Source organism: Chelonoidis abingdonii, chromosome 6 (genome assembly GCF_003597395.2).
Source record: "Chelonoidis abingdonii isolate Lonesome George chromosome 6, CheloAbing_2.0, whole genome shotgun sequence".
In the NCBI taxonomy this organism is placed as follows: Eukaryota; Metazoa; Chordata; order Testudines; family Testudinidae; genus Chelonoidis; species Chelonoidis abingdonii.
In genome coordinates, this window is record NC_133774.1 from 26,353,790 (window position 1) to 26,381,402 (window position 27,613).

The 27,613-nt window shown below is 41.3% G+C and overlaps 2 protein-coding genes across 6 annotated transcripts in view; one reads left to right on the top strand and one right to left on the bottom strand.

Annotated features, from left to right (window-relative positions):
- IL7R (interleukin 7 receptor) overlaps positions 1-27,613 on the top strand; it is a 216,852-nt gene that overhangs the window by 44,374 nt on the left and 144,865 nt on the right. The gene's annotated exons all lie outside the window — the stretch shown is intronic.
- CAPSL (calcyphosine like) lies at positions 1,305-26,619 on the bottom strand. 5 transcript variants are annotated; one of them, XM_032779928.2, is made up of 6 exons: positions 26,387-26,619; positions 13,994-14,130; positions 12,529-12,706; positions 11,172-11,381; positions 8,861-8,964; positions 1,305-1,625 (listed from the first exon to the last, which is right to left on the bottom strand). In XM_032779928.2, exons 2-5 carry the CDS (start codon positions 14,128-14,130, stop codon positions 8,863-8,865), a joined length of 627 nt encoding a protein of 208 aa, XP_032635819.1. In that variant the 5' UTR covers positions 26,387-26,619; the 3' UTR covers positions 1,305-1,625; positions 8,861-8,862. The 5 variants fall into 5 exon arrangements, with proteins under 5 accessions (XP_032635819.1, XP_032635818.1, XP_032635817.1 ...); XM_032779927.2 differs by lacking the exon at positions 26,387-26,619 and adding an exon at positions 18,276-18,337; XM_032779926.2 differs by lacking the exon at positions 26,387-26,619 and adding an exon at positions 18,243-18,332.

The following is a 27,613-nucleotide window of genomic DNA, read 5'->3' on the forward strand; positions in this document are numbered from 1 at the left end:
TCTGCAAAGTGAAGAGAAGGAAGCACTGAGCCCACTCTCCTTCCACTGAAGTCAATGGCAATTGGATACATTCAGCACTTCCAAGGGTTGTTTGTCAGCTTGCAGAATCAAGCCAACAATTTTGCTAGGTGCTGTGAATCTGCATCTCTCACGGGGTCAGTGCAGCTCCTTGCTCAGTTTTCGCTTGGTCCTTCCACATGCAAATTCCATTTGACAGACCAAATCATGGATGGTACTGAGCAACGCTGACTTCCATGAGTGCTGCAGGTGCTCTGCACCTCACAGGTCTGCGGTGCTGACCATAGTCTCTACCACAGGGCGATTACCCAGACACTTAAAGATGGAACCGTGTGTCAGATTTAGGGCTTGAATCTGAGATGGGTGCAAAATGGACTGCACAGAAGAGGAACAAGTGTTCATGACATCTATCTCTCACTCGCACAGCACATGCTGGAATCTAAGTGCTGGTTACAGTACATCCAGGAGTCAGATCAATGCTGGGCTTTACTATTATAACAATCTCTAACCAGCTCTCAAAGCTCAGAATCAGCCCCATGCTGGAAACATATACATGAGGTTGTTGGGATTATAGAGACAAAATTTGGCAGTCTTCTTCTTCTATTTGCTTACAAGGAGATATAACTTGATTGTGAGCCTTTTCTCCAGACATATATATATGGAAAAGTTTGGTGGTCGTTTTTTATTGTCTTTTTGTTTTTTTAAGAGGAACAAACCTGGATAAGAAGTTCAATCTTATATTCATTGTAGTCCAATAGCAAAACTTCTATTGACTTCAATGGAAGTACAAGCAGTCTTAAAGAACATTTACCAGAACTATAGCCCCTATCTTCAATATGATTATGCCTATTGGTAACTTTACATATGTGACTAGTCCCATTGAACTACTCACATGCTAAGGTATTTACAGGGTTGGGGCTCATGTTTGTAAAGCATAATGTACATTTGCCTATCTGGATTAAACAGATGGGGTTTGAGAGTTAATTTGTTCTTTGTTTTATGCATTTGTTGTTTCGGTTGCAGGCTTTTGAGGCTGTCTTTTTAAACTTGTTAAAATGTAATACAAAGAAAACATTAAAAATAATCATTCAAAATTATTTCAGTGTCAAATAAACCCCTTATTATGATGATCAGTAAATAGACGAAACCCTTACAAATTAGTGCTTTTATATACATCAGGAATATCTACATTACAAATCTAATACATGGCCATACAAGTGATTACACTGAAAATGTAATTGCAAACTTCGGTAGATTACTACAGCTCCCAGCTCACTCAGTTCTTGTTAATTGCCTATTATGAGCCCCCTATTGAAAATATTAAAGCATATACAAGGGTTGAGTTAATTGGGAAACCGCTGATTTTGCAGGTGCAATGTCATTGCATGTTTCTGAAAATCTAGCCCAAGGAATCAGCTGAAAAAAAAAATGAAACCCACACTGAACTCCTGAAAAACACTGCACTTCTTCATCATCTCTGATGCAAAAAGTAGTAATAGAAAAAATCACAGTTTCCAGGATTTCATCATCATTAGATTGAAGTAGGCATCACTATCCACAGACGCACTAACTCCAGCGTAATAGTTCAAAAACTCATCTTTTGTCACCTAAAACCAAGAAAGCCAAAGTTAATTATTTGCCACACTGCCACCATACCCTGCTATCGACCAAATCAGAAAGTTTAACACATTCCGAAAATGTTTTAAACGTTTGATTAGTATCGTTCAGCTATGTATGATTATGTCCAGTTGTCAACTATTTCAGTATTGAAATTCATTGTTACTGGCAACTTTTGCTTGTCTGCAAAAATCTCTGGTATCACGTAGGTATCAATATTGAGAGTCTGAAACATTCCCAGTTCCTACAGTGAGAACTGGAGCAGCCTTGACTCTTTGTCCTGAAATGATGAATATGAGAAAAGTTACCAGATGTTATCAACCACAGCAAGATAGGAATAAAATTCACAACTCAGAGATCACAATAGAGTAGAGTTCCAGTAGTAATGCCACCACCAGCAGGAATATGGAGAAGAAATGACAAGGTTAGAACAGCAACTCAGTACCTTTCGAAAGGAGCAATTAAGAAAAAATACATTTTAGAAAGATCTTAAGAACTGAAATTATGCTACAAAACTAGAGCTGGTTGAAAATTTTCCCCCAAAAATAATTTAGACAAAAATGAAAAAAATAATCAGCACAAATTCATATACTGAAAAATGTTGCCAAAACCCAAAATATTTTGGTTTTTAGCCAAAATATTTGTTTTTTGGTGTTTTTTTGTTTTGTAACAAAAATATCATTTTTTTCCTGTGGAAAGCAGACACTTTTCATAAATATTTCAATTAGTCAACCCCCCCCATTTTGAATACTAACGGGATCCTGCCACCATTCCTCAGGCAGAATTTCCGCTGACGTCAATGGGAGTTTTGAATGCAGATCAATAGCGAAGATGTGCCCCTGTTCATTTAGAAAAGTATTCTCCTTATTCAGGGCTAGGTTCAATATAAAATGTACGGTGCCAGATTTGTAAAAGTATTTTGCTGCTAATTCCTATTGAAAGCTAGGTGAGTTAGGCACCTATAGACCTTTACAGTCTTGCCCACAATGTCTAAGCTTCTACATCAAGGGTGTGATCCATGGAGGTACACTGGAGCCTAAGTCACAGGTTTAGGCACCACTGTAGTCTACCACTGCCTAACCCTGTATGCACCTAAACTCATTTGGCACCTACATTTTTGCAGTAAATATTCTCTAGACACACATGGTTTTTGCCTCAGTCTAGACATCTGTGCACCTATCTCCAACCTAAGCCCCAGAACAATTCGCAAACTGGGAAAGGCAGGCATTGGGGTCTGAGCTGGTAGGTGTGGTCAGAGGCTGCCTAGTGAATCGAATCCCTCAAGTAAGTGCACAGAAAACGAGTGAGGCAGGGGCGCTTATGTAACATTCTGATGTGGGGCTCTCTCAATCTCTCCTATTGAAGTTGTTCCACTTTAGTCAAGCCATTGAAAAATTAAATATTAATTGGGCCAGTGAAAGAGTTAGAATGACTATAAGCTAGTAGTTAGAGCACTCACCTGAGAGGTGACAGATCCCTGTTCACATCCCTTTTCCCCCTCATATGGGGGGAACTTGAACTCAGGGTCTCCCATATCTTGGGTGAATAGCTAACCAGTAAGCTAAAGGTTTTAAGGGAGAGCCACCTCTGCCCCCCTTTGCTATTTTATTTCAGGCTCTACATGCATTTAGCCACCTATCTTCCCCTGATTCACCAATAGCAAGCAGAGATAGTTACTTCCCTGCAGCCTGGACTTAAGGATTTAGCACACACCCCTCTGGTCAGGGCTGGATTTCCAATTAGGCACAGTAACACGTGCCTAGGGGTGCCGGCATTCTACGAGTGCCTTACCTCTTGAAAACTGTGCAACACAAAGGGGACAGGTGCTAAAGATGCTGTGCCTTGGGGTGTGTAAGATGTATATCCGGCCCTGCCTCTGATTAGTATCTCCCACTGGCAAGCTTAGGCTGCTCTCCCCAGCATGCAGCCTTTCTGGATCACATTTTTAGCTGCCTCTCTCTCTCCATTCACTGTATAGGAGCCTAGGTGTCTAATGCAGGCTTTGTGGATCGTACTGCTGTTTCTCCAATTTTCTAGGCACCTAAAAGTTAGGTGTTGCGATGCATAACATCACAATGCTTACATCCTTTTGTGGCTCTGGGCCCATTTACTGCTATAGAATTGATTTTCAGTTACCAAACGTCTAGAAGCTACAAAATGAGGACAGACATATGCATGGAGTCAAGCGGCAAGTCACAGCTTTTATTAAACTTTTAACACAAGGCAGGGGTACTACCCACTCATCACCCACATTCTCCTATACCAGGCATTTAATGGTTCCAGTGGAGGGGGTTATAGGGCTCCCTACCATACAACCTATCACAGACATCGAGTTTACAAGCCTCCTTACCATATAACCCATAATGCAGGGTGGTTCACCTGAGTGATTAGCTTGGTCACTCAGCCTCCCAAATCCTACCACACTGCCTGGTATCACAATTCCTGTCCAATCCATTCCCCCACATCCTGGAGCCCTACATCAGTACCTGCAGGGGCGGCTCTACGTATTTTGCCGCCCCAAGCACTGCAGGCAGGCTGCCTTCGGCAGCATGCCTGCGGGAGGTCTGCTGAAGCCGCGGGACCAGCGGACCCTCCGTAGGCATGCTGCCAAAGGCAACTTGCCTGCTGCCTTGCAGCGGCTGGTAGAGCACCCCCCATGGCTTGCCACCCCAAGCACGCGCTTGGCATGCTGGTGCCTGGAGCCGCACCTGAGTACCTGGAATTGACACACAAACTCCCTCATTCTGAAAACTTCCAGCCAATTGTAAAAGCAGCAGAGAATCCTTTGGCACCTTATAGACTAACAGATGTTTCGGAGCGTGAGCTTTCGTGGGTGAATACCCACTTCGTCAGACGCAGCCAATTGTAATGGATCTCCCTGTGCTCTATCACTGAACCCCTGTGTCCAGGAATATCTTGGTGAACTCTCTATTGTCTGCTATCACCCACCAGGGCCTTTGCATCAGGCACAGACTGCTAGGAAATCCTTTTTCTCCTAGCCTTACCTCCTGAGCTTTCCATGTGCAGGGAAACTCTCTACCAGCTTGATCTGCCAGTTTTAAAGCAGCTTTGTGTGAGGATACTAGCACAAAGGTGCCCAAACAGAGTCAGATTCTCAGTCTGCTTTCAGGAATATGTTTAGTTACCCAATTATTCAGAACTTAATTGCCTTGAACCAGGAGCCTCCTTATGATTTACATATTAACTGCAGGCTTCATCTGGTTAATGTGAATTAAACAAGGATTTGAGCATATCAGCCCAAATGTTTTGCTATCTCTCCCTGTCCCCAGCCTGCAACTCCCCCGCCCCCCAATCAAACTAACAGAGAAAAAACTAAGTGGAAGTTTCAATATTGTTGAGGAATTAGGGCCTATGACAAGTCAGTCAATTAAGACCCAAGGATCAATGGGAGAATTCTGACTCCAAACCTGCATGTGCTGGGGCTGCCATGTGGATGACTAGCCTCTCAATGTAATTTCTGATTCCTCCTACCTCACAGGTAGAATGGTTTGTTTAGCAGCCCAGCTCACTACCCCAACTGCTCTATTTCCTTATCATTCTCGTCTCTGCCAGAGGTACAAGGTGAAGAATGAAAGTTAATTCTGCCTGCACTAGCATTAACTCCTGCTGTGTTTTTTGCTTGTAAAACCATCTGTCCCTGGGGAATATGCTCTGTGGAGTGGCTGCTCCCTGGATCTCTACCTTTCACGCACCAGGGGAGCTCAAACACACGGTGCGTGTTTGCACCAGTGGGCTACTATGGGCTCAAACAGAGGGAGAGGAGCTGCTGCTTCTATGAATCAGTGTAACATGCGGCCAGAAGTCCTGCTCCTTTGTCCCCTGCACAGACTGGAGGGGACCACAAAGCTCATTGTTTTCAACTGTGGCTTGTGTTCCAGTTTAGGATTCTATGCTGCCCTTGATCCACGTGCGTCACTCCTACTGACATTAGTGGGCGTTCCACGTATTGATCGAAAATGCTACATGCTTCAGACTAAGTTGTTCCCCACAATGTATACCACCCGGTGTAGCTTGAGTGTCACGATCAGAAATGAGAAATCATCCCATCAAACAAAGCGCTAAATAACATTTTAGAATCTTAATTCCAATCCCAGATAAACTGGTGTGCACTACCACATATCTTCTAATAGCTGCTGCCTTGCCTATTGCAGCATCAAGCTCTAGAAGATATAGGGCACAGCCACACAAGCCTCTCTGCAGCATCTCTTCTGTATTTACTTTGTTTAGACCAAAGTGCACAAGAAACTACAGTTTAACAGATGCTGTCTAATGGATTCAGCTTTATGCAATGCAATTTTAGAGCTATTCCTGTTTACAGTACAGCATACAACAGTGCTAGAGACTGCTGCTGGCTCCAAGCATACAGCATTATCTATAACGGCATCTGAGACCTGACTCAACCCCTAGGTCCATACTGCCTTTGATCTATGCACTGAATTTCTGTTAAAGTCAATGCAAGTTTTGCCCATGGCTCAAGGGTGACAGTGTCTGGTCCTTAGTATATAACTATTTCAATTTAGCCGCCAATGTGCTATGCTTGTTTGTATGATTTTGCATACCTGCACTTAAAACTATATTTGTTATAGTAGAGATCCCCATTGATATTCTACTATATTTGCTAGAGGGTAAAAATATTTCAGCTCAGCTCTTTCCCCCATCCTACATACAATGGACCTTTTCTTGCAGTTACAAGTTTTGTTGTAAAAAGCAGACTAAGGGCCTGATTCTACTGAAGTGAATGGGAACATTGCCAGAGGGATTAAAATCAGTAACAGTTCGATGGAAATGTTCAGAGGTCTTTATTCATGTATAATGACTTCCAGAAAAAGTGTGTGGCAGGGGAGGAATCATAGAATACCAGGGTTGGAAGGGACCTCAGGAGATCATCTAGTCCAACCCCCAACTCAAAGCAGGACCAATCCCAATGGCCCAGACTTTATGTGCAGAGAATCCAAAGGGAGATCAGCTGGTTTTCAGCCTATTGCAGTAGTGCCCACAGAGTCCTGCTGTCTCCAGAATGGGATGTACCAATTCTGTCCCTGTTCACCTCGCTCACTTCCCTGCACAAAGTTCTGTTACTTGGGGTTGGTGCAGAAAGAGAAGGAAATCTAATCTCAAAGCAGTGATTTTTCATTAATCACAATGGTCTTGATCCTTTGCTCCCTGAAGTCAATGGCAAAGTTCCCACTGACTTTAATAGTGTATGATCAGGGACAATACGTTTTGCAGTGTCAGAGCTTTTCATCCATTTACAAAGAAAAAATTGCGTTTGAAAAGGCATATTGCACTTGGCCTTGAATAAATGTTACAATTTTATATGGTTAGTATGAAACAGACAAACTAGTCAAGAGTTAAGGTTAGTAAGACAAAACTTTTTACTTCACTTGATTAAATGTCAGCACAACAGATCACTGTGGATTTTGGGAGTCTTCAGATATGGTATATGCCAGAGTGGGATCATTTTTCACTTTGTGACTCTCACAGCCCACTAATGTTACATCTTTATTTAAAATGTGCAGGTAGATAATATACCTGTTACAGAACAAATAAATAAATTAATAAGAAAGTGGCTACATATAACTGCCAGTATGTGAAATGGCACATGTGTTATTCATATACCATGCACCTTTCTACTTCATGTACAAGAATTTACTTGTTGGTCCACAACTGCATCACATTATGTAAAGAGCCCTCATTTCCTTGATGACAAATTATCTAACCAAAATAATTTCCCTTTCCATTCCCACCAATTCCATTCCATTCCATAGTTGTTAATATATTGCAAGTGTGCAGAGCCTTACCGGATCAAGGAAAACATTGAGATTGCACAGCCTCTGGTGAGGAATTCCAGATACCTGCTGTTGTGATGATAGGTCATATTTAAACTAAATAGCAAGTGTGTATCCCATAAGGCCAGGTTTCCAAACAGCTCAGGGCCAGATTTTAGAGTGCTCAGTAGCTACTAACTGCCATTGTAAAATTTAAGACTAGATTTTCAAAAATCACATACTGAACTTTTGAAAATCAGGCCACTTAGTTTGGTATGTAAATAAGAGCAGAGCTCTTGAAAATCTAGTGCCACTTCTGGGTGTTAAGCGCTTGTGAAAATGCAGCCCATAGGACTTTTTGTTGGCTCTGAACATGGCTCAGTTTGTCAAAACCTTGAGTCTTTTACTAAGGACTGAGAGATTGAAAACACAAGTATATGGCACTTGCACAAATTAATTGGAGTAAATCCTGCTCTGTTTAAACTATTTATATGACAATAATTTACTCTGGGACAAACTGACAAGAGAAATGAGAAAAGGAAACAAAGAGAGGATAACTAGAGGAAGTATGGCTTTCAGACAGGCCCCTTCTCTTACCATCCCTCTTCTCACAGGTAGCTGACCAGACATCAGCTCTCACAGACACTGACATGACAGAAGAGTCCTATTATCTCTTCCAATTAACTAATGTCCAGTCTTTTTCAGCAGCAAAGCCAAGAAAAATTAAGATTCTAAAGTTCTTTAGTTCATAAAAAATTCCCAGGAGAAGTAGCTTAGTAATATGTAAAGTCTCTCAGTTTAGGTCCAGCATAGACACTGGGTGGAGCACTGGTAGGTATTCCAATTACACAGTTAAGAGAACATTGTAAAGCATCTATGCCCACTGGTGACTTTGATAAGAGAAACAGTAGACAGGTGGTCCCAGAGAATCGGAAGAAAGTCAAGAAACAAAGGAATAGAAGGAAAAAGAAGGAAGACAAATCTATGGAGTTTTAGGACAGTATACATGCCACAAAAATACCTACACATTTATACACTGAGTATATACAACCCAGAATCCTCTGCTCTGATATCTTCTTTGAAACACAGCTGCCTAACATGAATTTGGGGACATATTTGGGAACAAAAGGAGCCTAACACACATCTGAGGAGAAACATAAGAGAAGAAACAACACAGATAAGGGGAGCAGCAGGAAAAGCAAGGGGTGTGATTATTAGCAGGGTTGCCAAATCTCCTCTTAGAATATGATGTGCATCAGCTCAGCATGGTCCTGCCAAAACAATGTGGTAGAGTGAGTATCGTTTCTTCTGATATACTGCAATCAGGAAAGTGACTACAAGATACTATTATGGGAAACGTGACCATATTATTGTGCACATATTTAATCATGTGGAACTAAGAAGATGGAAATAAAGTCTTGTTTCCTTAATCGTACAGTTAGAATTTCCAAGCATTTCTCATCATGATAATGAAATAGACATCAGTATCTATTGAAGCGCTGACTCCTGCATAGTAGTTCATGAATTCTTCTGTTGTAACCTAAAGTAGAAAATTTTAAAACAGAAAAGGAAACCTTCATTCTTCATGTCATAACACATACATACTATACGTAAATAAACATCTATAAATAAGCAAGATTTAAGCCATATAGTGTACACCTGGTGCTTCAAGTTATCTTGCATTAGGAAGGCACCTAAGACAGGAGGGAAAATGAAGAAGATGGAACTCCTTCAGCAGTAGAAAGTCCTAAAATGTAGGGTCCTGTTCTCTAAGTGAACCTATTTAAAATGAGTTATCTGCCCTGAAAACTGAAAGATAGAATCAGTGAAGCTGTGGTCCTTCAAAAAGACAAGTATTGCCATGTAGTTTTCTCATTGACTCATCTGAATTTGGACAGCAAATTCATTACATTGTAATGAATGAATTGGAATGGGTTCCTAGTGCTATTGGGAGATTGTAGTTTTATATCCATTTATCAAGCTAAAGATGCCATTCTTTCGAGTAGCTCTGACTAAGAGAGAGAAAGCAGTGTTTAGTTGAGTTTTGTTTATTTTGATATGCATTTCTGGGTTGTTTTGATATGCATTTACAAAAGCAACTAGTCTACCTGTCCACTTTTTAAATTGGCATGACCTTTTATATGTGGAGAAATATTTTTCCAATTCTTCGTTTATATAAATTGCATAGTTTTAAATTTTTGGACCATTTATACAGTGCTTTGAATAAAGCTATTATACAAAAAGATATCTCCCAGTCATTGTTCCTGCCTTGTGTTTGGGAGACACTTAAAATGATTCAATAACAGGGGGAGCTGGACCTTAAAGCCTGTTCCACTTATCATAAACAGACATCCAGCTTCCCAAGCCTGGCTGACTCAGCAAGACTGTGGTGCTTTTGCTAAGGTGATTTTTATCTGAAGCTCAGTACTAAGGCACATTGGCTAAGACAAATTAGTTCTGCTCACTAAGCCAGACATTCTTGCCAGCTCCATTATATGAATCTCGTTTATCTCAAACCACCTGTTAACAAAAACATGTCCAGGTCCCCACTGCTAACATCAGGGGACATGTCCTTGTTTCAAATAACAGGAGGCTTTGAATAACAGAGGTGAAGCTTCATGAATTTACATCAGTAGTGTGGCTTAGATCAGACTCCAACTCCGAGAGGTCAAGTTTGTTGTTGAGAAGGCTAGTGGATTAGGTATAAGACTTGGAAACAAGAGATGCAAGTTCTGACACTGACTTTTCTATGACCCTGAGCTTTGGTAAAGTAGGAACAATTGTATTTACTTCCTAAATATGTTCATATGTTGAAAGTGTTTATAAAGTGCAAAAAACATTGTTAAGGCCAATTAGTGGCACAGGTGGTAACAGAAATCCGAACTCCGGTTCCAGTTCAGGAAAGCACTAAAGTACATGCATAAGTTCATCTCCTTATTCATGACTGACTTCAATGTCATTTTACCTCAACGGGATTTAAGCACATGCTTAAAGCTAAGCGCATGGATAAATGCTGTCCTGAATCAGGGACTCTGTGCTTAAACTAGACGATGCACTGTAGTTTTTTTTTAGCAGGTAGAGAATCTTCTCCTCACAGAGGGTTTGAAAATCAAGCTCTGTGTATTAGCAATGATTGAATTTTTCTTAATTATGTAGTGTGCTGTTGTCCTGAGGTGGCATGCATAGTCTGATGCTATATCACATTATTTGCAAATCAATCACAAGTAACTACAACAATATCCCAAATTCTACAATTTTGCATATGGTAAAATTTTGTTCTGTATGCAGCAGGCTTGGGGTGTGACAGAGGCAGGCTGGAGAGGTGAGATCAGGGGATGTGCTGCTACATGATACTACCAATCATTGCCACGGATAAAGCACAGGTACAAAAGCAGCTGCAGAGTGTCTCCATTCCAATCCTTCACTCCAGGTACAGAGCCCTGACTCAATGAGTGCAGAACACAGGATTTAGCCCACTATACTTTGATTGCCCAAATTATTAAAAAAGATAGGTCTCTGCATTAAAAAAAAGCAGTTGGGTATTAATGAAGGGAAAGAAATAAAAGAACATTATCCTCATGGCTGTACATCCATTTTACTATTAATCTAAAGGATGTATCAATAGCATGGCACAAATGCACTGTACATGCTTTTAATTGTTGGATATTGGGCTTGTTTTCACACATAATAATTTTAGTTGTGCATCCAATGGAGCACCCTTCAGTTGCCTTGGGCTATTCCACTTACCTTCCCATCTTTCTCATACGGTGAATCAAAGTTATCTAGAAAGGATCTAAAAACTTGATCTTCTGTCCATTCTCCATTCTGATATTTAGGATGATGCTTCGCATTATACACCCCCCGTAAGTCTTCAATGGTTACAATACCATCACCGGTTTTGTCAAACTTCCTAAATGCTTGCATGACCACCTCTTTTCTGGCATTAGACATTGGAGGCTGAAAGCAGATATTAACAGATTAATCCTATGTCTGTCAGCTGTCTGTCCAGTTTCAGCTTCAAGCTTTGCTGCTGCTGTTACTAGTAAACATACTTTCAGAGAGCCTAGGATATGGTGTGCACACATAAATGCTACCCAGAGAAGAGTGTGACCGCCATCCTGTTAGACAAGTGCTTGAGACAGGAAGTGCAATTCACCATTGACTAAATCAGGAGTAGGCTACCTATGGCATGCATGTCAAAGGCAGCACACAAGCTGATTTTCAGTGGCACTCTCACTACCCGGGTCCTGGCCACCGGTCCAGGAGGCTCTGCCTTTTAATTTAATTTTAAATGAAGCTTCTTAAACATTTTTAAAACCTTATTTACTTTACATACAACAATAGTTTAGTTATTTATTATAGACTTATAGAAAGAGACCTTCTAAAAACGTTAAAATGTATTACTGGCATGTGAAACCTTAAATCAGAGTGAATAAATGAGGACTCAGCACACCTTTTCTGAAAGGTTGCTGACCCCTGGACTAAATAGTGAAACTGACTGTACTCAGTCAAAGGCAGAGAAACAAAAGTAAATCTGTCAAAAGGTAGAGAAACAAACTGAAAAACCAGGTAAAAATGTTTTTTAGAATATCTTTCTGTTCTCTCCATCTTAGATGTCACTTGTAACAACAATAGGTATAAGAGATCTCTGTTTTTACATTTGTATTTTGCAGTATTTACAGGCCCAAACCAAGATAAGGCCCCTGTCGTGCTAGGCACTTTGTGAACACATGCAAAGAGAAGACCATGCTGCCTTAATGAGTTTACAGCGTAAGCAGACAAACAAGAATTATCATCCCCATTTCAGATAGGGAACTGAGACCTAGAGAGAGTAAGTGATTTTCCCAAGGAAGTCTGTAGTAAAGCCCTGGAACTGAATCCCAGCTCCCAGTCCAGAGACTGACCCCCAAGACCACCTTTCCTTTCTTATTTTTAGATGGAAAATGAAATTCTTCAAACTGATGTTGTCCCCTTGATATTTCTGTAGATATTGGTATTACTGATAAAATAGAACTGCATTGACCTAGTAACTGACTGTTCAGCTAGTCATGAACAGGCTTTTTCTCATTTAGCTAACAAAAAAGCACATTGTTTGGAAACTTACTCTTAATGTTACAAGAAATTCATCAAAGTCTATTGTTCCGTTGCCATCTTTATCAAAGATCCTGAAAAGCTCTTGAGCTTCTTCCTTATCTATTGTTACAGCATAATCATTTAACCCTTTCAAGAATTCTTTGAAATCAAGGGTTCTGTTTTGGTTGTCATCCATAATCCGAAATACTCTGTGGAAAAACGTGTGTTTAAAATAAATAAAAAGAAGAAAGAGTAGCACAAGAGGCAGAACTTACATAGAAGAATGACAGTTCATTAGGACTAGAAAGGAACACCACCACCTTATTGGGATAACATTTCCTCTTCATAAAGTCTCTTCAGAGAACAGGAGGGCTGCAGGTATTGAGGTAGTAATGAGCAATGCCTGTCAATCAGCACTGCTTACCCCACCTAGCCAGTTTGGCAAGGCCTATTTTCCATTCCCTCTCTCTGACCATGAAATGTGACCGTCACAAAACACAAACTACTAAGTTCCACAGGGGGAAGATGTTTTACTTTTAAACAGAACTGCAGTAAAGGAAGTATTTTTAAAAATCCAACCCCAGTATAATAATAACAATAATTATTGGATTGAAATTGAGCCATCTGGTAAATCATAGCTGTTGGAAATGGTTGAAAGAATTGTCAAACTCAGCTTGGATAGAGAAAAAACTATATAAGTGATGAAACAGAAAACTACATTAAAATTGGTGTCACATAGATGCAGTTGTGATATAACATGACTCATACATGATGTAATTACAAAAAAACATTTTCAGATTAAATGACTTGAACAGGGTCACACGAAGTCTGGCCATGCACACAAGTCATTTTAGTTTCTCTTCCCCATCTGTAACATGGGGATAATAATATTTCTTTTGTCTTTCTAGTCCACTTACATTGTGAGGTCATTAACTAATATACACATGTAACTAGTGCACACTGATCCTATGGCCATGCACTTTGGTCTAATGGCCTTACCTCACAGCCAAGCCCTGTCCTGTATCAAAATTTTAAATAAGAAAACAGAAGCTAAATGTGCAAACCAGGAAGCTTGTGGTCCAGACCATCAGCAGGTACAAATCAGTGTCATTTCACTGAAGAATAAGGATTTGGATGTGCCCCTTGTACCTTTACATTTCTTTGTTTTGATGTTGGTGATGCAGACGCTTGCATTCATTTCAATTCCTGGCTCTTTCCATTGCTTTCTTTTGTTTAGTTGGTTAGCTTTGTATTTTTATTGAAAAATCATTGAAGAAAAAAATAGTACTGGAGTCGCAGTTGCACTTCCCAAATCCAAACACGCTGAACTCTGGAGCATTTGAAATCCTGGCTCCATGAAAGTCTGTTAGAGTTTTGCCACTGACTTCAATCAATAGCTGATATTTTGCAGCTTAAGCCCATTTTAGCCATATTGATATAGCATCTTACTACTCAAATTCTTTGCTTTAATAATGTATTTGGCTTCCTGGATTTACCTGCCAAGTCCTTTGATGCCTGCAGACCCTCTTGCTAGACACTGCAGCCGAAGCCTCTCAATTGGGTCTGTGGTTTTGGCCAGATTTCTTTTGGCCTGGACTGCCATGTCTCGGTCATGCCTCGCTGTACCAGGCATCTAGAACAAGAATTTCCCCCTTTAGCACACATTCACAGAGCTGAAAAAGGCTTTATCTGATGGGCACTGATTACCAACTGTGGTCTTTAAAACGTGTTCTTGAATACTGAAACCCATCTTACTCCCTCAGACTTCACAAATATTTCACTTGTAAGAGCGTTGTACTCATTAATGAATTACTAGAAAGACTTGCGTCCATTTGATATTATCAGTCAAAAATATCATTGCACAAAACTGGAAATCCAAGCTGCCTTTGGGAGGAAATGAACAGCAAAAAAAGAGTCTGATCTATATGAACCCTGTGCAAATGCTAGCTCATACTGTGAGACAAATGACAACATAATGTAGCTGTGTGGTATGCTGCAAAAACCTACACAAATGCAGGCCATACAGATGACTTTAATACTTCCACATGTGAGCAAATATTTAGCAATAATATTTAGCAATTGTATAGGATTGTAACAGGTCTCAGGTTCTGAGAGACCTGTATAGAAACACAAAGTTATTTCTACTAACTCTACCAGGCAGCCAAACCAGAGGGACCCTACTAGTGTTATAAACCATTTCTTGTTGCAGGGATTCATTTCCAACATACCATAACAATCACACATACTACAACATTCATTACAAACTTCACACAATTCATAGATTTCAAGGCCAGAAGGGGCCATTATAAACATCTAATCTGACATCCTGCATTATATCTCACTCAATTTCTGCATCATGTCCAGAACTTCTGTTTTAGCTATAGCATATCTTGGATTAAAAAGGACTTCAAGTGATGGAGAATCTACTATGTCCCCAGGTAAGTTGTTCCAATGGCTAATTACCTCACAGTTAAAAATGTATACACCCTTATTTCCAGTCTGAATTTGCTTAGCTTCATCTTCCAATCATTGGATCTCATTATACTTTTTCTGCTAGATTAAAGAGCTGTCTACTATCAGAAATCTGTTTTAGAGATTTTAGACCATGATTAAGTTACTTGTTAACCTTCTCTTGGGTAGGGTAACTAAACAGATTGAAATTATTAAGTTTCTCACTATAAGTCATGTTTTCCAGACCTCAAAACGATCTGTAACTCTTTTTGGAACCCTTTTCAAGTTTTCAACAATCTTTTTGAAGTGTGGACAGAACTGGACACAGTATTACAGCAATGTTCACCCTAATTCCGTATACAGAGGTCAATCCACCTCCCAGCTCTTAACATTTATAGTTAAAAATACAAGTGCTAAATATTACTATTACTTGCAAGGCCTGCACACATTTACATAAACTCACAACACCACAATTATCAACACATTTCATAAGGCTGAATAAATCAATTGTTTGAATTCTATTCACAAAGATATTCTTCTGCATAACTAATACACTACACTGAGAAAACACTTATATCTTGGATATGATTTACGTGTAATATAGGACGCTAGGACTATAGTCCTTTCAAAATCTTTACTGCACATTTAATAAACAGATATCCAACCACCCTGCAGCATGTATCCAGTAAAGATGATGATGGTAAAAATGCCTGAACACTGTCTACACTACTGCTTATGCCATTGCTTGGACCAGTGCAGCTTTGTCATGCTGGTATATGGTGTAGACAAAGCTCTAAAGTGCTGTAGGAAGTACACTTTTGTTGCCCTTTTGAGGACTGTTGCTTTGCCTTTGGGAACCAATGGACATGCCTTCAGGAAGCCTGATTCTAAGTCACTACTAAGACATTAGCATGAAAGGAATTAAACAACTCCTTACTCTCCCATCCTCTCAGAATATTGCTTTCAATGTGCACTGCTACCTCCTAAAGCTCTCTTTCCACAGACTCTCAATATGTAGCAAATAAAGCAACCTATCCTGTATTTGTTCAACTTAATGGCAACATTCTGCCTGACCTCAGTGGAATCAGGATCTAGCACCAGATCTTTGAACGGACAAAAGTTATAGAGCCAAGTCACAGTAAAACAAAAAACCACCATCTTCTGAAAGACATGATCGCAGCAAAGCCACTAGCCGATACTTAAAATAACTTATGTTTGAATGGGTGATGGGTGCAAATCCCCAAAAATAATATAAGGAATTTCATCCTGTGACCCATCAAGGGGCATGGCAACAGTCTGATGAGGGGTGAGAATACTTGAAAGATTTAGGACCACATCATACCATTTTGCAATAAGTTGTGGTGCTTCCAAAATTAGACTCTCTATGGGGAAAAGAAATTCCAGTTTCGCCCAGAGACACCCCTTTGCAGACTGCCTGGCCTCATCCCCAGCGTCAGCATGGCTTCTTCCTGAGGCCACTCATATTGTGCCTACGCCACATTCTTCAGGTATACACTGGAGTGAGCATGGAGCAGGAGCAGATTTCGCTTAGGGAATTCCCAAGTGGGATCTATGCAGTGGAGGTGCTGCTTCTGCCCTTCACATTCCCTTCCCCTATTCTGTACCACTTTTCTCCTCTCTGATGGGGTTAGGATAGGGCACCATTAATTACTCTGCTCCCCAGACCTCTGCAGCACCTGAGCGAGTGCTAAAGCAGGTTTTCACAGACAAGCCAATCCAGTCTGGTGGTTAGTGGAACACCCTTTGCAATCAGTGCCTTTAGACACAACCATCAGTAGAATTACACCAGGGACAAATCTGGCCCTTTTACATTCACAGCAGAAACTGGATTAAAGTAGTATCACAGTAAAAACTGATCAAATGAATAATAAACATGACAACTTAGGCCATGAACCTGCAGTTGGAGACACTGATGAGGACCCTATGTCCATGTGATTCCCACTGAGGTCTATGCAGATGCAGAGTCCTTGCTAGTGAATCTGATTGCAGGATCAGAACCTTACGCTGTACATCTTGTTTCACTTGTTTTGTTCCATAGTAGCATAGAGAAGGATAGGAAAGCCCTTCTAAGTCAGAGTCCAGGCCCTTTATGGGTCAGAGTTATTCCCTATGGTAGATCTTCCAGTCCTACTCAGTAGTATGACCTCTTTCCGTGGAGGTGATGAATTCACAGCCTTCTAGATATTTCAAAAAAAATCACGACTGCTGCAATACTGCCTCCCTGATGTAGCACATAGAACAAAAAGAAGTAACAGAGTGCACAAGGATTTATGGGTAACACAACTTTATTATCCCAGAGTTCCAAAGATTAAAAATATGCATGATCACTAAAAGATTTAGTGACTATATACACTTTAGACATGCTAAACATCAGCTCTACAGGTGCCTTATAAACAAGCATTAATAGCCATTGAAAAAGCAAGGAAAGGTCATTATACTAATCTCATATGTCTTTGCTTCCTACCCCAACTATACAACATCATCAGATGTCTCCCATAAGAAAAGGGTGACCTGCTCATTGATTTGTTTAATTCCTTACCATTAAACAGAGTTTTGTATTGAATAATTGCTGAAGTTTTTAGCAATTACAGTTGCCTGAGTTAAATTTTTACTAGCTATGGTGCTTCACATAGGATAGTCAGAGTAAAAATAAATTAAGATTTAGTTTTATTGTAAAAATAAAAATGAAATTTCAGGCTGGGTTTTTCAAAGAAACTTTAAGGAGTTAGACACCCAAATCCCATTGAAATATAATGAAAATTGGATGCTTAACCCTTAGAGTCATAGAGTTTAAGACCAGAAGGAACAATTAGATAATTTATTCTGAAATCCTGTATATTACAGACCATTACCTTTCACCCAGTTACCCCTATATTGAGCCCAACACAACCTTTAAAAACCCCAGCCTTATTTCTCGGAAAAACTCTGAAGTGTATAGTATGAAAGGTGAAAAAAACACATCATTCTTTGAACTATAATAGTGCCCACAAGGTGCTAGTTTCTGTCAAAACACATAATTACACACCCTCCCTGCCCAGAGTCCCAATCCATGGAGATTTAACAGCTCAAACTTGAGCCTCTCTCTTTTGTTTGTTTGTTTTTTCCTATAGCACTCCTACAAATAATCTGAACATCAAAACCTTGTAACTGTTTGCCAGGTTTCTTACTTGTCACTTTAAAAGCATGACTTTCTGAAACCACAGACTCTCATATAATTGCAATGTTTGAATTCCCCAGTCCCCCACCTTAAAATTCCTAAATTAAATTCTTTACCTTTAACGTTAATCTGTAACCTGTTACTTCTACCTGAAACTATGGACGCTCTCTTGTTCAGCTTGGAAAACTGGTCTTGTCTCTCTCCCCACCACCTCCTCCTTCTCTCCTCCAGGTCACACCCCTGTTGCTTTGATTGGATAGCTCATGGTAACAGAAATAGGGCCATAGAAAGCTCCCAAACTGACTGGAGGGATTCCTTGTCCATCTGTGTCATTTTACTTGTTTACATATCCCAGCTCTCACTTTTTCAGGAGCTTGGAGTTTACCATCCTGTGTTTCCAAGGAGACGTTGATCACTGTGACAAGCCAAACCTTTGCTTACTGACTGAGCCACCAGCTAGGAGTACTTGTGCTGTGCCAGTGTTGTGTGATTAGCAGATTTGTTTTGTTTTGTTTTGGTTTGGTTTTTTTTTGTCTTCTAAATTGTCTCACCCTTCTCTTTTCTGTCCATGCTGGCTGTATGCAGATCTTCCTGCAGCATATGGATTAACAATGGAGGGTTTGACTCCATTTTCTTTGCCCATCCAGATTCCCTATTGAATAAAAGGGTTATGAAGATTACAAGATAGTGCTCTATCTAAACGTGCATTTGTAAAAAATTATATCTGTTCAAGACTTGATATGATTAAAAAAACCTCACTGATGCAATTCCTGTGTACAAATGAGAGAAAGTAGTGAAGTATTAGTCATTTTGGTTCCACAAAAATCAAGGTGCAGACGTATTCTCTGCAGTTGATTATTTCACTAGTTCCAAGAATCATTCAAGAAGAATCTGTATAAGAAAATCATGGGATTTCATTAATCCACTGAAAAAAGAAAACTGAAAAGACAAAATTTGATATGACACAAAATCATCATGCTCTGTTCCATTTACATGCAATTATTCTATTTACAGAAAGTTACACTAGAGACCTATTGTTTGGAAAATAAATTAACTCAGTGAACCAGATCAAGCAATATTATATTTGGGGACTGATAAACAGACTCCTGCAGTAGCTTCCTGAACCCCCCAAAACTTCCACTGAAGTTCAATGCAAGGGTGGGATACGTAAGGAGTGGACGATCAGACTTTAAGAATGAATTACCAGAGCAGAAAATGATTTAGGCTGCTTTGAAAACACTAGTGCGATGACTTTTGCATGATAACAGGTAGTTTGTCCTTCATCAGCATGTACATCCTGGTACCAAGCTACATGATATGTAAGACTTAAAAATATGCTTGTTTTTTTCACCTGGCAATTGATTTTAAGTTGTTGTGTAGCCAGGAAGCAGTGCACATTTAATCATTCACTGGTTAGAAAAATATTGATTCTAAGTCAATGTAAAACCCTTTTTTTAATCTTTAGCCTACATGAGAGCTCTGGATTTATTTTTATATTTATCTTCTGGGAATATGACAGAGGAGAAAACCTCTAAAGGAAGATTCATTTAGCTGCAACAGCACTAGGAATGCCCCCAAATGGCTTCAAGCATATGCTGCAGGTGAATGAAGTACCAAAGCAAAAGCATGAGTTAAAAGGTAAAGAGACAGACTAAGATTTAAGTCCAGACTTTCTGCTGGTGACTGTATGCCCTGGTCTGCACTACAAGTTTAGGTCGAATTTAGCAGCGTTAGATTGATTTAATCCTGCACCCGTCCACATGATGAAGCTATTTTTGTTGACTTAAAAGGCTCTTAAAATCAATTTCTGTACTCCTCCCCCACGAGGGGATTAGTGCTGAAATCAACCTTGCTGGGTCGAATTTGGGGTAGTGTGGACGCAATTCGATGGTATTGGCCTCCGGGAACTATCCCAGAGTGCTCCATTGTGACCACTCTGGACAGCACTCTCAACTCAGATGCACTGGCCAGGTACACAGGAAAAGCCCTGTGAACTTTTGGATTTCATTTCCTGTTCGACCAGCGTGGCAAGGTGATCAGCGCAGGTGACCATGGAGTCCCAGAATCGCAAAAGAGCTCCAGCATGGACCAAACGGGAGGTACTGGATCTGATCATTGTATGGGGAGAGGAATCCATGCTATCAGAACTCCGTTCCAGAAGACAAAATGCCCAAATATTTGAAAAAAATCTCCAAGGGCATGAAGGACAGAGGCTATAACACGATCCGCAGCAGTGCCATGTGAAACTTAAGGAGTTCAGGCAAGCCTACCAAAGAACCAGAGAGGCAAACGGCCGCTCCGGTCAGCGTCCCAAACATGCCGTTTCTATGATGAGCTGCATGCCATTCTAGGGGGTGCCCCTATAACTACCCCACCCCTGTGCATGGACTCCGTCAATTGATTCTCACGCAACAGGGATGCAGATTTTGGGGACAAGGAAGATGAGGAGGAGGAGGGTGAAGAAAGAACACAGCAAGCAAGAGGAGAAACTGTTTTCCACTGTTTATCACCCTGGAGCCAGTACCCTCCCAACCCACCCAAGGCAGGCTCCTGGACCTTGAAGGTGGAGAACAGACCTCTGATAAGTATACCTTTGTAAATATAATACATGGTTTAAAAGCAAGCATGTTTAATGATTAATTTGCCCTGAAGACTACATCTGACTGAGGCTGTCTGCACTGCAAAGTTGCCCAATGATTGGCACCAGGATCTAAACATCTGGGTTAGCCTAGCCCAGGTGTAAGTGCTCCCACTGCAAACCCCTACCCAAGTTACAGTGTCCTCACTGTTTCTGCACTCACCCATGTGTGTCTGGGGACATAGCCCATGGCTCTTTGTGCTGAGATGCTGTAGGATTCTTTCACAGTCAGTTGTGTCAATTGCAGAAGAATTCGTGGGGAATTGTGGGAGGGGCATTGAAGAATTCTCAGCACGTAAGTGATTTTGCCCACATCTTCACTGCAAAGTAGATGGATTCTAGCTGAGTTAAACCAGACACCAGCCCAAACCTGTATACCCAGCCAAGTAAGCTAACCCAAGCTTAAAAGCACTTCCAAATGGGTGAGAGGTTTTTCTGTGTGGACAGTAGAGGACTTGGGGCTAATACTTGGGTAAAAACCCAGATTAACTGTGTTGTGTTGACATACAAGTTCATAGCTACAAAAATGTTAATTGACTGTTCTGAAATAATATTTTTGTTCAGTTCAGTGGATCTGTCAAGTGAGAATCAGCAAGGCTTCATTTAACTGATTTTCCCATGAAACATAAACCTGAAGTGCCTGTGCTGGCCAGTGATCAGAAATTCGGGTTTCTTGACAAGTTTCAGATGAGAGATGTGAGGCGTTTAAAGCATTTCTGAGAAAAACGAGAGTCTAGAAATTCCTTCAGAATAACAACTCAGGAGCCAGCAATGAGACACAACTCAGGCAAAGCCGTTGTGAGGAGGGCCAAGTGCAGGCAGAACTGTGCATCTCTTCCTGGAATGCTGAAATCTGAGACAGGAGGGGGCGGAAAGTTCTAATCACTGTACAGAGAGGAACAGAAAGCAAAGGAACCAGCTTTCATTGTTGTTACAAACTAGTTACATAGGGTAGTGCTGTAAATGTACACAGTCCTTTGCGAATACAGCTAGAGAGAAGTTCCTAAGTCCACAAAGAGAGTAAAGCTTAATTAATGAAAGGGGCCCAGTTCTGTGAGGTTCTGACCACCTTCATCTCTCATAGATAGAGCTCATCTCACCACAGGGTCAGGCCCTGGAAGTATGTAAAGCATCAGATAAAATACCAGAGGAAAAACATATACCCTATTGGAGGCCCATATGCATGAGGAAAGTAGCCTTGAGAAGCAATCTGAACATCTCTGACTCAAAGCCTTCCAGGGCAGCCTATTGCCTTGGGCTCTGCAAAACAAGACACACTGACCAGACTATCTGAAGGTAGAGACTTTTTAAAAAAAACTCTGTGTAAAACAGACTGCATCTAAATGAAAGCATATGCAGCTCCACTTGGGCCAACTGGAGAGCTTGACTCAGGGCCCCTCAATGTTAATGTGCATGTGCTGCTATGGCTTGAGCTAAAGGAGTCATTTAAATAGCCTTTTATATGGACCAGCCCTCAGAGGGGTACTCTTGCTCAAGCCACACTCATACAAAAAGGACGAGCCAGCTTATCAGCCAGTGAAGCGCTTGGTGGCTAGCAGCAGCTAGTTGTCCTTTCCATAGCTCCATGGGATGGGGGAGATGGACACATGAACAACAGAGTACCACAGTCAACGCCTGTAATGAAGCTGCACTCAGTTCAACTGTAACCATATCATGGCCCAGCATGGCTTCTCTGCTCCCTCTATTTGTAATACATGAGCAGCGCAGTGAAGGGTAGAGAGGGAGCTGACCAGATGGAATGACAGCTTCATGGTCTGTGCTACCCACATTTGGATTCAGACTGTGCTCTGTGGCCAGTCAGTGGCCCATGGAGCCCTTCCTGGTAATTCACAGATTATAGATCCAATTACAGCTGTTCCCTTGCAAGAGTCATAACTAAACATTTTGGAAACCAAGCCCTGGAGGAGCAGGTGTTTACAGAAGGTGGCCCATACATAATCATAATGCCCAGCATAATGGAGCTCTTTCCTATAATTAGCTCTGGACAATGATAACGTTGGAGCATTTTTGTTACAATGACTATAAAAACCATTGGTCCAGGGCATTTGCTGGGGATTCATGATTACAATTACTTCAAATAAAAATATACTTTCCTTACGACTACAAAATTTTAACACCCCCACACAGGGCCCACAGGTCACAGTGACTGAGCTATCAGCTGACCCCTCCAGGCTAGGACTGAGGCATGTTAGGTTGGCAAAGAATAAAGTCTGTGCTGCTGCTGCCCATGCTGTAGCTATTCTGTGGTTAAATGATTGCGATTGGCTGAACTATCAATGCTTTCTGCTCGATGTCCCCCTTTAGGTCCCTCATTTGGACCCTGAGACCTGCACTCTCTCCCAGTTTTTTCATTTTTTGTCCCCCCGTAATCACTTAGATTCTGGATTCTGTATCCCATGTATCCCAGTCTCCTATGTTTAAGAAGGATGAATTCAAACCGGAACAGGTACAGAGAAGGACTACTAGGATGATCCGAGGAATGAAAAACCTGTCTTATGAAAGGAGACTCAAAGAGCTTGGCTTGTTTAGCCTAAGCAAAAGAAGACTGAGGGGAGATATGATTGCTCTCTATAAATATATCAGAGGGATAGGAATTATTTAAGCTCAGTACCAATGTGGACACAAGAACAAATGGATATAAACTGGCCATCAGGAAGTTTAGACTTGAAATTAGACGAAGGTTTCTAACCATCAGAGGAGCGAAGTTCTGGAACAGCCTTCCAAGGGGAGCAGTGGGGGCAAAAGACATATCTGCGCTCAAACTAAGCTTGATAAGTTTATGGAGTTGAATTGCCTAATTTTGGCAATTAATTGATCTTTGACTATTAGCAGTAAATATGCCCAATGGCCTGTGACGGGATGTTAGATGGGGTGGGATCTGAGTTACTACAGAGAATTCTTTCCTGGCTGTCTGGCTGGTGAGTCTTGCCCACATGCTCAGGGTCTAGCTGATCGCCACATTTGGGGTCAGGAAGGAATTTTCCTCCAGGGCAGATTGGCAGAGGCCCTGGGGGGTTTTCACCTTTCTCTTCAGCATAGGGCACAGGTAACTTGCTGGAGGATTCTCTGCACCTTGAAGTCTTTAAACCATGATTTGAGGACTTCAACAGCTCAGACATAGGTTAGGGGGTTGATACAGGAGTGGGTGGGTGAGATTCTGTGGCCTGCATTGTACACGAGGTCAGACTAGACAATCATAATGGTCTCTTGTGACCTTAAAGTCTATGATTTTATGATCCTCTCCCTCACATGGGGGGGAGGGGTGAGCTGTTTGTTGCATTGGTGGGCTCTGCCCACCATCCCAAGATTTAATTGTCTGGCACCTTTCTCAAGCAATAAAAAAGAGTAACACTCCTTTCAACATTCTAATCTTAACTTCCTCTGGATGCATGAAACATAAAGGCTGGGGTTTGCAAAGAACCTAAGGGAGTTAGATGGCCAACTCCCACTGGAATGCCTACATGTCATTTTCAAATGTCAGCTAAAATCCTAGTATTTTATACGACACTTTTGCTTTGAAGTTGCTCATAGGGGAGAGTTCACTAAAATGTTACAGTGAAAAATGTAAAGCTGATTAAAATTCAGAATATCCATTCCATGAGAAAGTCTACCATTTCAAATTCTGTTTGCATTTTGAACCAGAACAAAAAACAAAAATCCAAAATCTCCTGTAGAACAAAAGTTTCTGAAAAAATGTCATTCCTGATCAAAACATTTCATTACGATAAAAATCAAAATATTTCACGGAGTCCATATTTACTTTCTATATTATAAGTGAACAGTAATTTCAAAACAAAAATCAAAATGCTTTTTTCCTTTTTTTTCTAAAAGCATTTCTTGAAATCAAGATGTTCCCACAGAAAGTTTCAATTTCGATGAAATAGCATGTTCCAAGGATAAAACATACAGTCAGAAAATTTTCTACCAGCTCCAGAAAAATTTCTGAATGTGATTTTTTTGCATCTGAATTTATAACAGATCAACATGAAGAATGTGTCTTAATATCTACAAATGTTTTGTCAAGTTTAAATAGCTTTGTTCTCTCCCACAAGGTAGAATTATTATAGTGCAGCCCCATGTTAAAGTTACTTTACAACAGGTTGGGGTAGCCTCTACGACCTTACTCACTCAGAAGTATGTTGGAGTGGCTTCAGGGACCTTATGCACTCAGTTCCCAAGAACTCAGCTCAACTCCAAACTCATAACTAAAGTTTCTTTAGTGGCATAAAAATCAAAACTACCCAGAGCTGACTGGACTCACACGTAGGGGGTGGGTACAGGGTAAACCACACATCCAAAGTACAAAATTACTAATCAACTTAATCAGGTACAATTTCTAGACACCATTAATAACTGCTTCTTAGGCAGCTAGTCCTGGAACCCACAAAGGGAGGGGGAATTCTGACTATAGCTGAACTTGTTACCCGCACTTTCTAGGGCACCACCATTTCCAGTTCCTAGGGCTCTGGGCAAAAGGCACCTACTCTTAATCAGTTCCTAGGACTCAGGGCCACCGAGGGTTGCCAACTTTCTAACTGCACAAAACAAACACCATAGCCCCACCCCCGAGGCCTTGCTCCCTTCCCCCATCCCTTTGCCTAGGTCCCACCCCCACTCACTACCTTCCCTCTCCCTCGGTGGCTCACCCTCCCCCATCCTCACTCACTTTCACTGGGCTGAGAGTTGGAGTGCAGGAGAGGGTGAAGGCTCTAACTGGGGGCATGGCCAGAAATGCTGCGTTCATGGTGTTGGAGGGGGCTCCAGGTTGGGGTAAGGATTTGGGTGCAGGAGGGAGCTCCAGGTCGGGGGTGGGGTGAGGGATTTGGAATGTGGGAGGGACCTGTGGGTTGAGGAAGGAGGTTGGAATGTGGGAGGTACAGGCTCTGGGCTGGGGGTGCTGGCTTTGGGGTGGGGCCAGGGATGAGGGGTTCAGGGTGTGGGATGGGGGCTCTGGACTGGGGTAGCGGGTTGGGTACCTGGGGGCTGAGGGCTCTGGGATGGGGGTGCAGGCTCTAGGATGGGGCTGGGTAGAGACTTTGGAGCTTGTGGTGCTGGAAGAAACTTCGGGTTTGTGGGGGGTCAGGGCTGGGGCAGGGGTGCAGGGTTGGGGCATGTGCTTACCTCCAGCAGCTCCTGGTCAGCGGCACAGCAGGAGTGCTAAGGCAAGCTTCCTGCCTGCCCTGGCACCATGGACCATGCTGCGCTCAGAGATGGCCAGGAGCAGGTCCTGATTCTCGGACAATGGGAGTGTGGAGCCAGTGCTGGGGCGAGGGCAGCGCGCAGAGCGCCTTGACCCCCCTGCTTAGGAACCAGACCTGCTGGCCGCTTCCAGGGTGCGGCACGGTGTCTAAACAGGTAGGGACTAGCCTGCCTTAGCTAAGCAGCATCATTGACCGGACTTTTAAGGCCTGGTCAGTGGTGCTGACCGGATCTCCCAGGGTCCTTTTTAGAACCCAATTCCTAGGACTCAGGGCGTAATCTTCTGTGGGTTTGCAGGACCTTTTACCAGTGAAAGAGCCTTACACAGCAACATCCTTATCCCCTATTTATTAACAATTAGGGAGCAGAATATACATGCTAAGCATACAATGCTATGCTCACCTATCCTGATCATCCAGGTGGACTTTCTCTGTTGGCCAGGCAAAGGTCGGTCTCATCTGAATTCTGGTTGCTGCACGTCACAGTTGTGCAGAGGATTCTTAGCAGCTCTGATCTTAGGCTGTGTCTTAGAGGTGAGTTCTTCTTCTTCTTCTAGGTCTTTCCTTCTTCATATTCTTCTTTTTCCAGCTGGTCTCCTTCTTGGACCGCAGTTTATATAGCGAAAATTGAGTCCCACTTAGTTCTACCATAGCCAATTATTTTACTAAAAGATTACAAAATTATTTATTGATTAGTCCTAACATATTGCAAAAGAATTGTTTAATCATATACCACCACCTTAGTTGATTTAAATCTTAAAAATTAGTTATGCAATCGCAAGTGTTGATGAGTGATTCCTTGCCAGACAGAATGCTATCAAGCGTTTTCTTTAAATGTCTTAAGAGATTCCTTGCTTATCTGGTGATGGCGGGTACTATTAGGAGCGGTGCCTTCTTAACAGCCCGATATTACATTGTTTTGATATAATTTAGAAGGAATGTAAGGGTGCGACTTTCTGCTTCTTAGCTCATGGCCGCTGCTCTCCTAATAAGGCTCTCTACCTTACTGAGTTAGTGTTTGTGACTTTGCTACATGGATTAATAAACTATTTGTAAATATAGAAGAGTCCTATAGCGTGAGTGTGGCAAATGTGCACATTGGGGTTCCCAGCTATATAGTAATTTTAGTAATACTGGGCCTGATCTTGGGACAAGGACCTGTTAACCCTCAAAGTGAAACTGGGAATTCTTAAGTAATCTACATAATTAACACGTAATCTATAGATCAGGTGACAGCAAGATGCATGGAAACTATTTAAAAACATCCTTATAGAGGTTCAGACTAAATACTACTATATTCCAAATTAAAAAAGAAAAAAGGAAAAAGGACTAAAAATTTAAAAATGCCACCCTGGCTAAACAGAGTAAAAGAGGCAATTAGAGGCAAAAATATATCCTTTATAAGTTGGAAGTCAAATCCTACTGAGGAAAAAAAGTCATTTTTTTAGGTGACAAATCTGAGGAACGGTTCCATATTGAGGTGTGAATAGAGGAGGTTGTGGAACAAATAGTTAAAATTAACCAGTAATAAGTCACCAGGACCAGATGGTATTCACCCAAGAAAAAAAGAAAATACAATATGAAATTGCAGAACTAATAACTATGCTATATAACCTATTGCTTAAATCAG

What these genes read in the sequence shown, in the direction of transcription:
- CAPSL (XM_032779925.2), bottom strand. An exon ending in GGCATCAAAGGACTTGGCAG is followed by an intron (nt 12,707 to 13,993) that starts GTAAATCCAGGA and finishes GTTTTTCCACAG; the next exon opens with AGTATTTCGGATTATGGATG. An exon ending in CGTATGAGAAAGATGGGAAG is followed by an intron (nt 8,965 to 11,171) that starts GTAAGTGGAATA and finishes TTTCTACTTTAG; the next exon opens with GTTACAACAGAAGAATTCAT.